The sequence below is a fragment of the Rhinatrema bivittatum genome, chromosome 4, assembly GCF_901001135.1.
Source record: "Rhinatrema bivittatum chromosome 4, aRhiBiv1.1, whole genome shotgun sequence".
Lineage (NCBI taxonomy): Eukaryota > Metazoa > Chordata > Amphibia > Gymnophiona > Rhinatrematidae > Rhinatrema > Rhinatrema bivittatum.
Window position 1 is genome coordinate 40,135,261 of NC_042618.1, and position 14,635 is coordinate 40,149,895.

At 43.1% G+C, this 14,635-nt stretch overlaps 1 protein-coding gene across 1 annotated transcript in view; it reads right to left on the reverse strand.

Annotated features, from left to right (window-relative positions):
* CDC42BPB (CDC42 binding protein kinase beta) overlaps positions 1–14,635 on the reverse strand; it is a 412,316-nt gene that overhangs the window by 256,170 nt on the left and 141,511 nt on the right. Inside the window, exon 4 of the mRNA XM_029597996.1 lies at positions 12,583–12,666. Within this exon, the coding sequence (XP_029453856.1) occupies positions 12,583–12,666 (84 nt within the window). The remainder of the gene's footprint in view (positions 1–12,582; positions 12,667–14,635) is intronic.

Genomic DNA, 14,635 nt, shown 5'->3' on the forward strand with positions numbered 1-14,635 from the left:
CTCATCTCCTAAGAAGTTTTCCCCAGAATACAGCACATTCACCAATTTTTCATGCATGTCCTTTCGCAAACTACTGGCTCTCGACCAAGCTATTTACAATAGCTGCTACCAATGACCTGGCTGAGGAATCAAAATGATCAAATATGGCACAAAGAAAATGATGTTTACACACCTTTGTATCTCGAACAGCCTGTGGTCTCCTGACTAGTCTCTTCCCCCCGACTATAATAGTAGTTTCAGCTTCTTGATGCAAATTATTTAAGTACTACACCATATAAAATTGGTAGGCTGTGATGTGGGCAATTAAGTGTAAAGTTCTGAAAAATCATTTTCACAAAGTTATCCAACAATCTAGGGTCTTAACCTGGCGACGTCTTGGAGAAAATCTGCCTGTTTCAGTGCCAATTCCACTATGTCTTACTGGTGCAGGAGCTGGACTACCCCAAAACCTGGGGTTTTTGTGAACTATATCCTTAAGGTCCAGCTTCCTGGCTACTAGAGGGCAAAATGCCAAATTTTTTCACATTGTTTGTAAATGTCAAAGAATTGAGTACACTGGGATTGCTGAGGGTTCAGCTGAAGTTTCCAGAATCCAGAAGAAACCGAAGACCTCTGCACAGGAGTCCTTAAACCTTGCAAATGTCAACTCCTAAAGCCTTCCTCAACTTAACCAAGCATTTGGAATAGGAGAAGTCTTCTGCCAGTAAAGAGTGCTTCAGAGGATCAGGTAGGAAGTCAGAAGAAATCTCCATCGAATTCCTTCAATTTAAGAGGCAAATGAAGGCTGACCCAGGACCCAATGACAACACTGGTGAAAAGGATGGGGTTCTCTGTTGTCTCGGAGGGGAATATTCGTGAGGTATGTACTCAGACTGACTAGACTCCTCAGCAAGAGAATGGCAGGGATTAGACTCTACCCCTGATATCTCTAATGGGACCTCACTCTGTGTGAAGGCGAGAGGGACTCCCTTGTGGGGTAACAAATCCAACACTCTGGACAGGAGAAGCTGAACAGTGTCCTCCTTGTCCCTACCTGCCACTGAGGCAAAGACATTCACCAACTCTGCTATCATGTCTACGGCTTGCTGTATTCTTTGACCAAGAGTTGGGGGGAAGAGACATCTTCTGAAATCAGTATAGAGCCCTATTGCTGAGAAACTCCCTCTGGATTCCAGAATGTGCCCCTTTCCTGGAGCATCTGGACCAGTGGATGCATGGAAAGCAGTGGTACCATGGAACATACTGAGTCTGGCATCTCCAGGAAAAGTCTTCGCTCTAGAAATCTCGATGGGGATATGGCCCTGGAGATGGGGGGGGGGGGGGGGGGGGGAGGAAAGTGAAATGAATCTCCTTAGGGGCCTCCTGCTCTCGTCGAGTGCATTGATGGAGTCATGGTGCAATGCACAAACTTAATGAACAGCTGAACAGAGGTCTGCTGTGCCAAGTTCTGATGCTTTGAAGGATTCAAGGCTCAGTGCGTTGATGGCACCAAGCGCTTTGCTAGCACCTGATGTGCTGATAGTGCCTAGGCTTGATGCATTGATGGAGCCGGATGTGACGGCGTGGAGGCAAATCTTGGCTTCAATGGTGTTAACTGCACCACCGGCTCTGAAGCATCTTTTTGTGCACCACCGATCCCATGGGGTCAGTGAAGGGCTCAAGGGTTCATGGACTCCTGTGCCCAGTGCTTCTGTGCTTTGCTCAACCCCATTGAGGTGGTAGACTCAAAGATTGGTACCACAGGAGGGGGGGAGCCCTGCTTGAGAAGCTCTTAAAGGCTCCACTTCAGGAGGATCAGCTGTTCACCAATCTCAGTGCGTTCCCCCCAACTTAGGAGATGAGCTCAGAGAAATGGCCGCCCAAATCTGGCCACAATGGTAACATTTAGTTGAGTAGTGATCTGGCCTTAGACATCAATAGCAAATGTCGTAGCCATCTGTGATAGACATCCTTCTGCTACACATGCAGTCCTTGAAGCCGCTGAATGTGGCTTTCTTAGAGCCAGACATATCTTTCTTTTTTGGTTGATAGCACCGAAAAATGCTGTTGAAGGTAGGTCGTGACAGCGAGATGTTAACAATATTGTTAAGCAAAAATAGAAACTAGAAAAAACGAGTTTAGAGAGAAAGGGTACATGACTGTTCAGCAACTCAGATAAAAAAAAAAAAGACTGATGGGCAAGAACTGCTCGTGTTCAGTAGATCAAAAGCTCTATGAGCTAAAAGAGAAGTGTCCATTCAGCGCCATCAGCTGACGTCACCCAAGTGTCATGGTTAATTTCAGCCCTGCTCGTTGACTGAGAAACTAAAGCACTCTGGGTAATATGTGGCCACAACTGATTTTTAGCCTGATGTGCATAAATACTGATTTAACATAGTAGTAATATTTATATTGCTATTTTCTTGGCTCTACTTCTCCCATTCTGGAAATTGTTCCTAAATCATCTGTCATTTTGTGCTACTGAATTTTTATTTCTTAGAGTTCTACATTTTTTGGAAGAAAATGTGCACTCATTTTAACAGCATATCCATTATTTATTTATTTTTTTTAAACAATCTTCAAATCTACTTTTCAGTTTCTACTGCTTTCACATTTTACAAGTATCAGTGTATTGCTTACATGGGGCACTGGTACAGATAAGTACAGCAACACCCTGATTTACTTAGGGATATAAGAGCTGAAAGCAGCCAGGATGAGCTTTCAAAAATCTTAACAATAACTTCTGAAAAATGAAATGCAATCAGAAAGAAATGGATGAACTTTAATAGTTTTTCCTAAAAACAAGGTTTAATTAAACTGTCAGTAGTGTCTTCTGCTTATTGGAGCGAGTTGGTGGCCAAGTGTAGTGCATCAAAAAATAAATGTTTGCTGCATTTATTTTTATTGTTAGAACAAACCACAAGTAAATAGAACCCTCTACAATTTTTTTTCTAGGATACAAAAAAAATGCTAGATGGGAAGCTGAAGTCTCTCTTGAACACTAATTCTTCCACTTATGAGCTAAGTCACCAATTAGGAACTATCAGTGCCTGATTTACTACAGGTTTTTTTCTCATTCTGTGCCTAGTAAATCAGGCTCAGTGTATGCATGTTTTTCTTGGAGCCCTTAAGGATAAAAGGGTCTTTTTATCCATGTAGTTCCTCCTTTTTCCTTCTTCCAGCTCCATCAGACCAGTGCTGGGATCCTGGTGCATTGTGTCTTTTTATGCCGCCACCTGGGGATTTTTTTTTCTCTTATTTCAATTATCCCTCCTGCTGTGCCTAGTTTGGTCACTGCAGCAGTCTTCATCTTGTTCATCAACAAGGGTGACATCTAGGAATTGAACTGGGGACCTTCTGCACAGAAATGCACCGCACTTGCCACTGAGCTACTGGGCCAGCCCTCCTGTGGTTTTTTTTTTTTTTTTATTTTAGGCAAAGTGCTTTATAATCTGTTACGGATGTACAGGTCGGCTAGACTGATGCTATAAAGAAAGTTACTTAAGAAGGAAAGAGAAAAATGGCACAGTAAGCTCCAGCAGGTGGTCTGTACATTCTGGTACATTCTTATTTGCAACAGCAAATAACATAACAAGTTGCTATACTGAGGGTCTATCAAACCCAACATCCGGTTTCTAACAGTGGCTAATCCAAGATACCTGGCAAATATCGAAACATTAAAATCATTACATGCTACTAATGCTGGTAATAAGTAGCAGCCATTCCTTAAAGCAAAATTGCTTACCTTGTAATAGGTGTTATCCCAGGACAGCAGGATGTAGTCCTCACATATGGGTGACGTCACTGACGGAGCCCTATCGCGGGAAAACTTCTGTCAAAGTTTCTAGAAACTTTTGACTGGCAGCCTGAGGCTACTGAGCATGCCCAGCATGCCATGATATTCTCTGTCACAGGGGTCTCACTCCAGTCTCGTAGGTAGCAATAAGCTTTAGCAAAAATAAAATAAGAAAAATCTGAGACCCAACTCTGCGGGGTGGCGGGTGGGTTTCGTGAGGACTACATCCTGCTGTCCTGGGATAACACCTATTACAAGGTAAGCAATTTTGCTTTATCCCAGGACAAGCAGGATGCTAGTCCTCACATATGGGTGATTAGCAAGCTAGAGGCTGAGTCATTTTGTATTGAGGCAACAGTGGAGTATTGCTGTTGAAATGAGTCAGCCGAAGATTACAGTAGGTTGGTTGTAGAAGGAGTTGGGTTTAAACTGGAAACAAGTTCTTTAAGATAGATTGTCCATAGTGTACATGCTGAATCTTGTCGTCCTTCTTTGTTCAAACAGTAATGAGCTGCAAAGGTGTTAAGAGAACTACATGTTGCTGCTTTACATATGTCAAGGATTGGCACTGAACGATAGTGTGCTACTGAACTTGACATTGCTCTTACTGAATGTGCCTTTACTCACCCTTGGAAAGGAAGGCCTGCTATTTCATAGTAAAACTGTATGCAATCTGCCAGCCAATTGGATAGAGTATGATTACCCACAGCTTTAGCTGGTTTGTTTGGATCATAGGAAACAAAGAGCTGATTGGATTTCCTGTGGATTGCAGTGCGGTTTAAGTAGAAAGAAAGCGCACGCTTACAGTCCAAAGTATGTAAAGCCTGTTCTCCTTGGTGAGAATGAGGCCTTGGAAAGAATGTGGGTAAAACTATGGATTGGTTCAAGTGGAATTCCGTAACTACTTTAGGGAGGAATTTTGGATGTGTACGGAGAACCACTGTCATGTAGGAACTTTGTATAGGGTTCGTATGTGACAAGTGCTTGTAACTCACTAACCCTTCTAGCTGATGTAATGGCTATAAGGAAGATAGTTTTCCATGTGAGAAATTTAAGATCACAGGAATCTATGGGTTCGAAAGGAGAATGCATGAGTCTTGTTAAGACCAAATTGAGGTCCCAATCTGTGGCTGAATTGGTGGTTTAAGGTGAGTTAAACCTCTCAAACCTGCTGACAAGGGGTTGGTGTGGATATAGGTGCATCTCCCATCTTATGGTAAGCTGAGATTGCACTTCAATGGACTCTTACAGATGAAGTCTGGAGACCAGATTCTGAAAGATGGTACAAGTAGTCTAACAGAGAAGTTATGGGGCAAGTGAAAGGGTCTGCACCACAAAGTGAATCTCCTCCATTTGGAAGAGTAATTCTGTCGTGTGGAAGGTTTACGTGAAGCTATAAGCACTTGAGATATCGTGGTTGAAAGATTGAGAGGTTGTAAAATCAAGCTTTCAACATCCATGCTGTCAGGGATAGGGATTGAAGGTTGGGATGGCGCAACCGACCCTGATCCTGAGTTATGAGAGTGGGAGCTACTCCCAGGCGAATGGGATCCCTGACTGAGAGGTCTAGAAGTATGGGAAACCATACTTGTCGAGGCCAATATGGGGCTATGAGTATCATGGTCCCCTTGTCCTGTTGTAGCTTTACTAAAGTTTTGGTTATGAGCGGTATCGGAGGATACGCATATAGTAGGCCTGAGTTCCAAGGGCAAGAAAAAGCGTCCTTGGCTGTCTGGTTCTTCTGTTTGTGTAGAGAACAGAATTTGTCCACTTTGTGATTCAGATGTGAGGCAAAGAGGTCTATTGTTGGTTGTCCCCAACACTGAAATATCCTGGTCGCTACTGCAGGATCCAGGGACCACTCGTGTGGCTGGAACTGACGACTGAGTCGATCCACCACTACATTGTGTATGCCTGCCAGATAAGTGGCCCGGAGGAACATTGAGTAGTTCAGGGCCCAGCCCCAAATCTGTGCAGCTTCTTGACAAAGGAGATACGAGCCCGTACCTCCCTGTTTGTTTATATACCACATGGCTACTGTGTTGTCCGTTTGGATCAGAACAGTCTTGTGTGAAAGGCAGTCCTTGAACGCATGTAGCGCATAACGTATAGCTCGAAGTTCCAAGAAATTGATTTGAAAGGTTGCTTCGAGTTTTGTCCAAGTTCCCTGGGTGTGGAGATTGTCTATGTGAACTCCCCAACCCAAGGTGGATGCATCTGTAGTTAAAGTTATTTGTGGGACTGGTTGCTAGAAGGTTTGTCCCTTGCACAAATTGTCTTTGTTTATCCACCAAAGCAGAGATGAGCGTAGCTTGGGTGTGATTTGAATTAGAGAATGAAGTGGATGAATGGCTTGGATCCATTGAGATTTTAAAGTCCATTGAGTAATTCGCATGGCTAGCCTTGCCATGGGAGTAACATGAACTGTGGAGGCCATGTGGCCTAATAAGGTTAGAATCTGGCGAGCTGTGGCTGTGGCGTTTGAAGAAATCAAGTTTGCCAGGCAAGAGAGTGTTTCTGCTCGATCCTCGGGAAGAAAGGCTTTTGCAAGGATGGTATTTAATTCTGCTCCTATGAATTGTAGGAGATGGCATGAAGTAAGATGGGATTTTTGGTAATTGATGAGAAATCCCATGTTGTGAAGGAGAGTAATTGTGTGATTTAAAGAAGTTAGAATTCCTGCTTGAGACTGACTTCTGATGAGCCAGTCGTCTAGATACGGAAAAACATGAACACCTTGTTTGTGCAAGTGTGCTGATATTACTGCCATACATTTGGTGAACACTCTGGGGTCAGAGGCCAGGCCAAATGGCAGAACTCTGTGCTGGAAATGTTGATGGCCTATCATGAAGCACAGGTACTTGCGATGAGGAGGAAAAATTGGAATGTGAGTATAAGCATCTTTGAGATCCAGAGAACAAAGCCAATCCTCTTTTTGAAGAAGTGGGAGCATGGTTCCCAAGGAAACCATTCTGAACTTTTCTTTCTTTAGAAATTTGTTGAGATTTCTGAGGTCTAAGATAGGACGAAGACCGCCGGTTTTCCTTGGAATGAGGAAATACCGGGAATAGAAGCCTCTGCCCTGCTTCGTTCGATGGCTCTGGTTGTCAGAAGGGTGGATAATTCTATTTGAAGTTGATGAATGTGATCTTCGTTGAACTGAGAATTGCTTGGTGGAAAATCTGTAGGGATTGAAACGAAATTGAGTTGGTATCCTCGGTGTATGATAGAGAGGACCCACTGGTCTGATGTTATTGTTGTCCAATTGTTGTAAAATTTGGACAATCTGCCTCCCACTGGAATGTGTGAGTGAGGATTGATGTGGATGCTTTGTTCTCTGGGTATACTTTCAAAAACCGGTAGTAGGGCCAGTTTGTGGAGGTGGTGGTGCCCTTGCTGCCCTTTGCTGTCTCTGTTGAAGTCTCTGCTGAGACCTGGGATGTCTTGGCCTAGACGCAGGAGGATAGTATTTCCGCTGCCTGAAGAAAAGACGTCTGGACTCTCTACGTAGAGGTCGTCTCATGGTATGCGTAGCAGAGTCGTGGGGTAATGAGGAAAGTTGGCGTAATGTTTCTGTATGGTCACGTAACTGGGAAACTGCACCCTGCACTTTAGACCCAAATAAATTGTCCCCAAGGCAGGGTAAATAAACCAGTTTATCTTGGACTTCTGGGTGTAAATCAGAGGCCTTAAGCCAGGCCCAGCATCTTGCAGCAATGCCAGATGCAGCCACTCGTGAAGCTGTGTCATAACTGTCATAGGTCGCTCTAACCTCATGCTTCCCTGCATCTAATCCCTTGTTAATAACAGCAGATGCAGCCTCTTGATACTGAGTGGGCAGTGAAGGGACAAACTCCTCCATCTGTTTCCAGAGGTTCCTCTGGTACTGTGTCATGTACAAATGGTATGCTGAGATCTTAGAATTCAGCATTGACCCCTGGAAGATTTTTCGGCCTAGTTGGTCCAAAAATCTATTGTCCTTTCCGGGAGGAGCGGAGGAATGAGTTCTTGTTCTTCTGGATCTTTATGCACCCCTTCTTGCAAACCTTTGTGTATATGTAAAAATTTATTTTTATGTTTCCTTTGTTAACTAAGCTGTTTTATTGTATTCGACTAAGGAATTTTTTCCTACTTTTTCTGTTTCACTGTAAACCGGCATGATTTGCATTTAATGCAAGAATGTCGGTATATAAAAGTTAAAAATAAATAAAATAAATAAATCTCTTCTGTGCCGACAACTACCACAGAATGGTGGGGTAGCTGAGTTTTTTGATACCCCGCAGTAGGTTGTACAAGATATGTGGACTCTATCCTCTTATTAACTGCAGGAATGGTACATGGGTGTTCCCAGAGCCGTTGTTGCAGTTGGAGGATAATGTCATGAACTGGAATGGCCATAGTATGTTTTGGCGGGTCCACAAACTGGAGAACCTCCAAGGTCTGTTGTCTCATATCTTGCTCAGTATGTATCTGAAAAGGAATGGAATCAGCCATCTCTTGGATAAAAAGTAGAAAAGAAAGATCCTCCGGCGGTGATTGTTTTGCAGCAGGAGGTGGAGATGGGTCTGACATGAAGTCCTCCAAGGAGGGATCTGAGTCTGTGTCAGACCAAGTGTCATACTGAGGCATCTGCTGTGGAGGTGTAACCTTGGGAGGAGGAATGACTCCAGAGGGTCTTGGGATGGGTTCATCCTGTGAAGAATCCTCCAATAGTTGTTCATCTGGACCAGATGGCAAAGATGATAGTAAATCCTGATACCTCTTAGTTAAGATATCATGTAATTGCTTCTCCTTTGAAGTTGGAAGCTTGGGTTGGTGAGTCATCGATAATGTTTGTTTAATAGATGACAAACTTCGATTTTTGAGGTAGCGGTATGGTAGGCGCCGTGGTATAGATGGGAATAGACTGTGATGTCGATGGAACAGTCGATGCCCAAGTCGAAAAAACCGGCATTATGTCATAGAAAAAGTTGGCATCGATGTAATGTTTGGTATAAAAGCAGGCATCGATATCGATGGATGCAGCATCGCTGTAGACATCCGAGGGCGGTAATGGCATCGGTAGAGGTGTTTCCTTCGATGCCGTTGATGACCCAGGCTCGATAATCTCCGTTGAGGTAACCGGAGATATCGGCATTAACCTCGGCACGGTCACCGGCATAGATGATGACATCGGCATTGACAATGTTGTCGGCATCGGCGATGACGCCGGCATCGGCAGTAATGCTGGCATCGGCGCCATCGCCGGCATTGGCGAGACCTCCGGCATCAGCACTGGTGCCGTAAGCTGTTTTTGGAGGGCTTCCATAACTATCTTTTTATTTATTTATTTAACATATTTCTATACCGGTCTTCATGAAGGGATTCATATCAGGCCGGTTTACATGGAACTTAGGGGAATAACTAAATTAACAAAAACAAGAGAGCCGAAGCAAAGTTACATATAACAAGGAGTTTGAACTTGGGGGCTAGAGTAGCCAGGAAGTAGAAGACAAAAATTAACTACAGGTAAAATACATATGAATAGTACTGAGACTAGTGCAATCGACCTATCAGTTCGGCTGAGTCTGGGTTGAACATTTTAGAAATTAGGGGAAGGCTTGGAGGAAAAGCCAAGTCTTAAGTTTTCGTCGGAAGGTAAGAAGGCAGGGTTCCAGTCTTAGGTCAGTCGACAATTTGTTCCAGAGGACTGGGCCCGCTGTGGAGAATGCACGCTCTTTGGTGGAAGTTAGGCGGGCGGATTTATTTGGTGGGACTAGTAGAGTTCCTTTATATGCTTCTCTGATGGGTCTTGCGGATGAGTAGAGTTTGAAAGTGATCTGAAGGTCTAGTGTCAGTTGATTGTGGATGGTTTTGTGGATTATAGCGAGTGTTTTATGTAGGATTCTGTATTTTATTGGCAGCCAGTGCAGGTTTCAGAGAATAGGGGTGATATGAGCTCTCCAGTTGGTGTTGGTTAGGATTCTGGCTGCTGCATTCTGGAGCATCTGTAGTGGTTTGGTGGCAGAGATGGGGAGCCCCAGGAGTAAAGCATTACAGTAGTCAGTTTTAGAGTATAACGTTGACTGAAGGACGGTTCTGTAGTCCTGGAAGTGAAGAAGGGGTTTGAGTCTTTTTAGAACTTGAAGCTTATAGAAACAGTCTTTAGTGATATTGTTGATCGATTTCTTTAAATTCAGATGTTATCTAGGATTACTCCTAAATCTCTTGCTTGAGATATCTGTGTGTCCGGGACTGATTGATCGGTGTTGACAGAGTGGTCAGGGGAGATAAGAAGGATTTCTGTCTTGGCTGCGTTGAGAACAAGGTTCAGGCTGGAGAGGAGGCTGTTGATGGACTTGAGGCAATTTTCCCAGTAGGTAAGTGTTTTTGGAAGAGATTCTTTTATGGTGATCAAGATCTGCACGTCATCTGCATAGAGGTAGTGTATTAAATTTAGGTTTGTGAGTAATTGACAGTAGTTGACAGACTGTTCTAATCTTTTGGATTAGAACAGTCAAATCCGGTGTAGCGGACACTGGTAACGATGCCGATGTCGATGAGGGCGTAGTAGCTACCGAGGTCGGCACCGCATCGGAAGGTTTTTGACGTTTTGCCGCCGGTTCCGTTGAGGATGGAACCGATGGAGATTCTGAGGGTCAATGATGCCGATGTTTATGCTTTGTTCTTGGCTCAATCACTGACCTGGTCGATGACATGGACGGTGTCTGTGAAGTAGCGTCCCCGGATCCTTCGATATGCTTCTTTTTTATGAGGAGCTTCTTAGTTCCTCCTACCAGGGTGGACTTCATCGATGTAGATGGTAATGAGACTAGTTGAAAAATACTAGCCATTTTTTCACGTCGAAGTTTTCGACCCTTTGGGGTCATTTCTTGACATTGAGGGCATGAAACAATATCATGCTTCTCTCCTAAACAGAGGACGCGCATTCTATATGCGGATCTGTCACCGACATGGTCCGGTTACAAGAAGGGTACTTCTTGAAACCGGAGGCCATGTTGGAATCGACGGCCGTCGATGAGATTGTCTGAGAAAAAAGTTTCCAAAATGAAAAAAGGAGATATCATTTTAGTCACCGTCTGGTGACAATTGAAAAATGAAACCCGATGTGGGAGAAAATTTGAAGTGACTTTTTAGTCAATGCTACGAGGGAATCTCACGGGCTCCGGTAACCGCGATGCTTATGGCAGCGTGGAAAAACGAAGCCTGGAGTGAGACCCCTGTGGCAGAGAATATCATGGCATGCTGGGCATGCTCAGTAGCCTCAGGCTGCCAGTCAAAAGTTTCTAGAAACTTTGACAGAAGTTTTCCCGCGATAGGGCTCAGTCAGTGACGTCACCCATATGTGAGGACTAACATCCTGCTTGTCCTGGATAAGTCAGCTTGATTAACAGTAGTTTATGCACTTCTCCAGGAACTTGTCCAAACCTTTTTTAAACCCAGCTACATTAACTGCCCTAACCACATCCTCTGGCAATGAATTTGAGCTTAATTAAAATTCAGTTTACATGTTTTCCAAATGTTTAAGGAAAAAACAATGTGATTACTGTTGTATTGAAAAAGATTAATTACAAAGGCAATTTTTCATTTACATGTAAATCAATTTCACTCTTTAGTTTTGCACAGCCCATGCAGAGCAGGGAATACTGGTGACAGCATGACATTACAAATTTCAGAGGAGAAATAAGCTGAAACCTGAAATAGTGCTGCCAACTCTCCTTAAAAAAATGATCTAGAAACATTATAAAAAATAAATCTTAAAACAGGAAGAATAAAGCATGAACTCCAGAATGGGCTGAGGACTGTTGCTGTGATGACTGAGCTAGGTGAGTAGGAAGGGGATGCAAAATAGAACAAAAATCTTCAGGTGGTTGCGAATGAAAGTTCATGGTGCCAGATCCAAATCCTGGGCATCAAGCTCAATCAGAAATAAGAGAAGGAAGAAACTCCTGGGCTCAAAAAAATGCATTTTGACCACCTACCAGGAATTAAAGGGGAATTTTTAAATATTCCATGTTGTTTGCAACGTTTGTAGGCACTTTTAGATGGTTTCCCTTTGAAAATTAGCAGCCACCAAGCATACATGCTCAAGGAGTCCATGTGCTTTGTGTCTGCCTTTTTTGGTGATGGATTGAGGTAGTGAGGGGCAAAATAACATGTTCTTTTGAAGATGTCAAAGTACATGCACTTTTTTATATATATAGCCTAAACACGGATAAAGGAAAGCCCTCTTATAGTGCAGCTGAAAGTATGAGTGTTGTGAATTCCACACATACTTTTTATCCACACCGTGAATGGCGATTTTCCCAGGTAAATTATCTATCTCTGTAAATGGCTTTGAAAATTGCCTTCCACATGCCTGAAAGCTAATAACAAAAGCAAGTAGTAATTAAATGTTTTGCCCTAATAGAAATTTTTTTTAAAAGGCAAAAATGCAGAAGTGGCAATTATAAACCTGTGTGATTTTTTTTTTTTGCACAGCACTTGGCCATCTGAACAATGGAAACCTGAGACTTACAAGAAAGATCTGTGCCTTGCTTCAACAGTAAACAAAGTATCTAGCCAAAAGGCAAAAAAAACTAGGGTAGACTGTCTGGTAAACCACTATATGGTATTACTGAGAAGAGCAGATGCCTTGAAGCACTGTCAGATTTGATTGCATTTAAGTAGGTCACTTTATTCTTACAATAAGGAGCCAACACTCAAAAAAGACCCAACGTTTTCAAATCTGGAAAAATGTTTCAATCTAATACAACTTCTAATATCAAGTTCTATATGCATTCAGGTATATACATTATAGCACGTACCTCTGCCCTTTTCAGCATCTCCCATTTATTAAGAATTTTCATTGCATAAATACGCTCAGTGCTCTTCAGTTTAACCACTGCAACCTGCAACACAGATTAATTTTTTTGTAGAAAAATCAGTTAGTGATATCTTAATGTGGCCTTTACTGATAAATATCATTGTACTATCTTATGCACATAGCATTACTGTCAGTGTACATAGTACTCTACACTAAAAGCAAGGCTATCTGAAAGTTAAAATAATTGAACATGTGAGTGACTTCTAGAGAACACCAAACTTCATCTGTTCTCCACAGTTCTAATACTTCATTTACTTTCTTGTGAAAAGGAAACAAAAATGTCTCAGTTTTAGAAAGCAATAACTTAAAGGTGGAAATAATTCCCTGTGTCTTGGGAGGAGGGCGTCGCTGGTAGGCATCAATCTTTCCTCCAACAGTGCAACAAAATATTGTTCAATGCCAAGGACAAGCCATGTTTGTAAACACGTCTCCAGCTGCAGAAGCAACATTCACAAAAGTACAAAGTAAAGCTGCCGCTCAATTCGGAAAGAAGAGAAAAAAATTCAAAAGCTGGCCAAGAAAACCATGAATGGGGGAGAAAAAAAAATCAAGAAAAATATCTACTTATCAGAGAGCTCTTCCATTCTGAGAAATGTTTTCTTCAGATAAAATTCATACAAAGCCAGAAGAGGACACCAGGGGGGTACGATACTGTTGGAGATAACAAATGGCCGATTTATAATGGGTTCCTATTCTATATGAATGGAGAAAAAAAAACTTTCTAAATCAGGCCCCGAGTTGTGCAGACTCTAGACCAGAGGTTCTCAACAGGTGTGTCGCAAGGTCCTGGGAGGTATGTCGCAGGGCCAGCAGATGGCTGCCTCTTTATCAGTTGAGAGTTGGTTGACTTTTCTCACATTGGGCCTGATGAGAGGTTCCTTCTCTTCTTTCTGGCACAGTGGGAGGCTGTTTCCTCCTTCACCCAGATCAGAGTGAGACATTGCCAGCTCCTGCTGTTCTGGGCCTGATGGGAGGCAAGCTATCTTCCTCTGCTGAGTCTGGGAGTGATGATGATGATGATTTCTTCACCCTGTGGAGGGTGGGGGGAAAGAAGGTTGAGGATGCTGCGCAGATAGAGGTGGAAGAGAGAGGGAGTGTGGAGGCTGCTGAGCAGGAAGGGGTGGAAAACAGGGTTGGGGTAGCTGAACAAGCAGGGAGATGGGATGAAGGGGGTAGGGAGATTCAAGCAGGGGAGATAGGGAGCACAGGGAAGAGAATGTGGGGAGTCAGGAATGCTGGGCAGGGATGTGACTGAGCGGATGATTGAAAGGGAGTAATGGGGAAAGTGAGGATGATGGAAGAATGGAAGGGGAGTGGTGGGGTGCAAGAGTCATAATGTGTCAGTTTGGGGAATGTGCATTTCTTCTATCTTTGTACTTGGCTTAGTGGAGGAGGATATGTATTTCTGTTTCTAGCTCTCCAGTTTTGCACTGCATGCAGAGTGGCTTTTTGAGGTTTCCATTCCAGTTTTGTCTCCACATTTGTAACTTGTGGTCTCTTACTCAATATGGTGAAGGTCAGATCTGTATGTGTGATAAGGTGAGGTATTTTACTAGTAGGTAGGGATTTGTATCAATCTTTTGTTGTGTTTTCTCTTTCTCAATAGGACATGCATTGGTGCTGCACTGCTGCCTTTTCATAGGAAGGACTATTGCAGTTTGAGCTCTTGGAATTAGTGTTGCAGTGGTATGGAAGGTTTTCTATACAGGTGCTGAGTGGTTTTATTTTTCAGGTTTTTGTATTTTACAATGCGCCTGGTAGTATGCGCATACTATAATCCAATGTACATAACCTTTATACTCGTATACGACACCCTCTTTTTTGATTGTATAAACTCTCCCATCTAATTCCCTTCCCCGGCCCGTTTCATATCATAGATTGTTCAGTCTAAGTTCCTTGTAATAGCTCTTGTATTCACTTGTTTTATGTACTGACTTTGAGCGAAGTTGTAGTTTCTTGTGAACTGGGGTGATCTGTATCCCATACAGGAACTT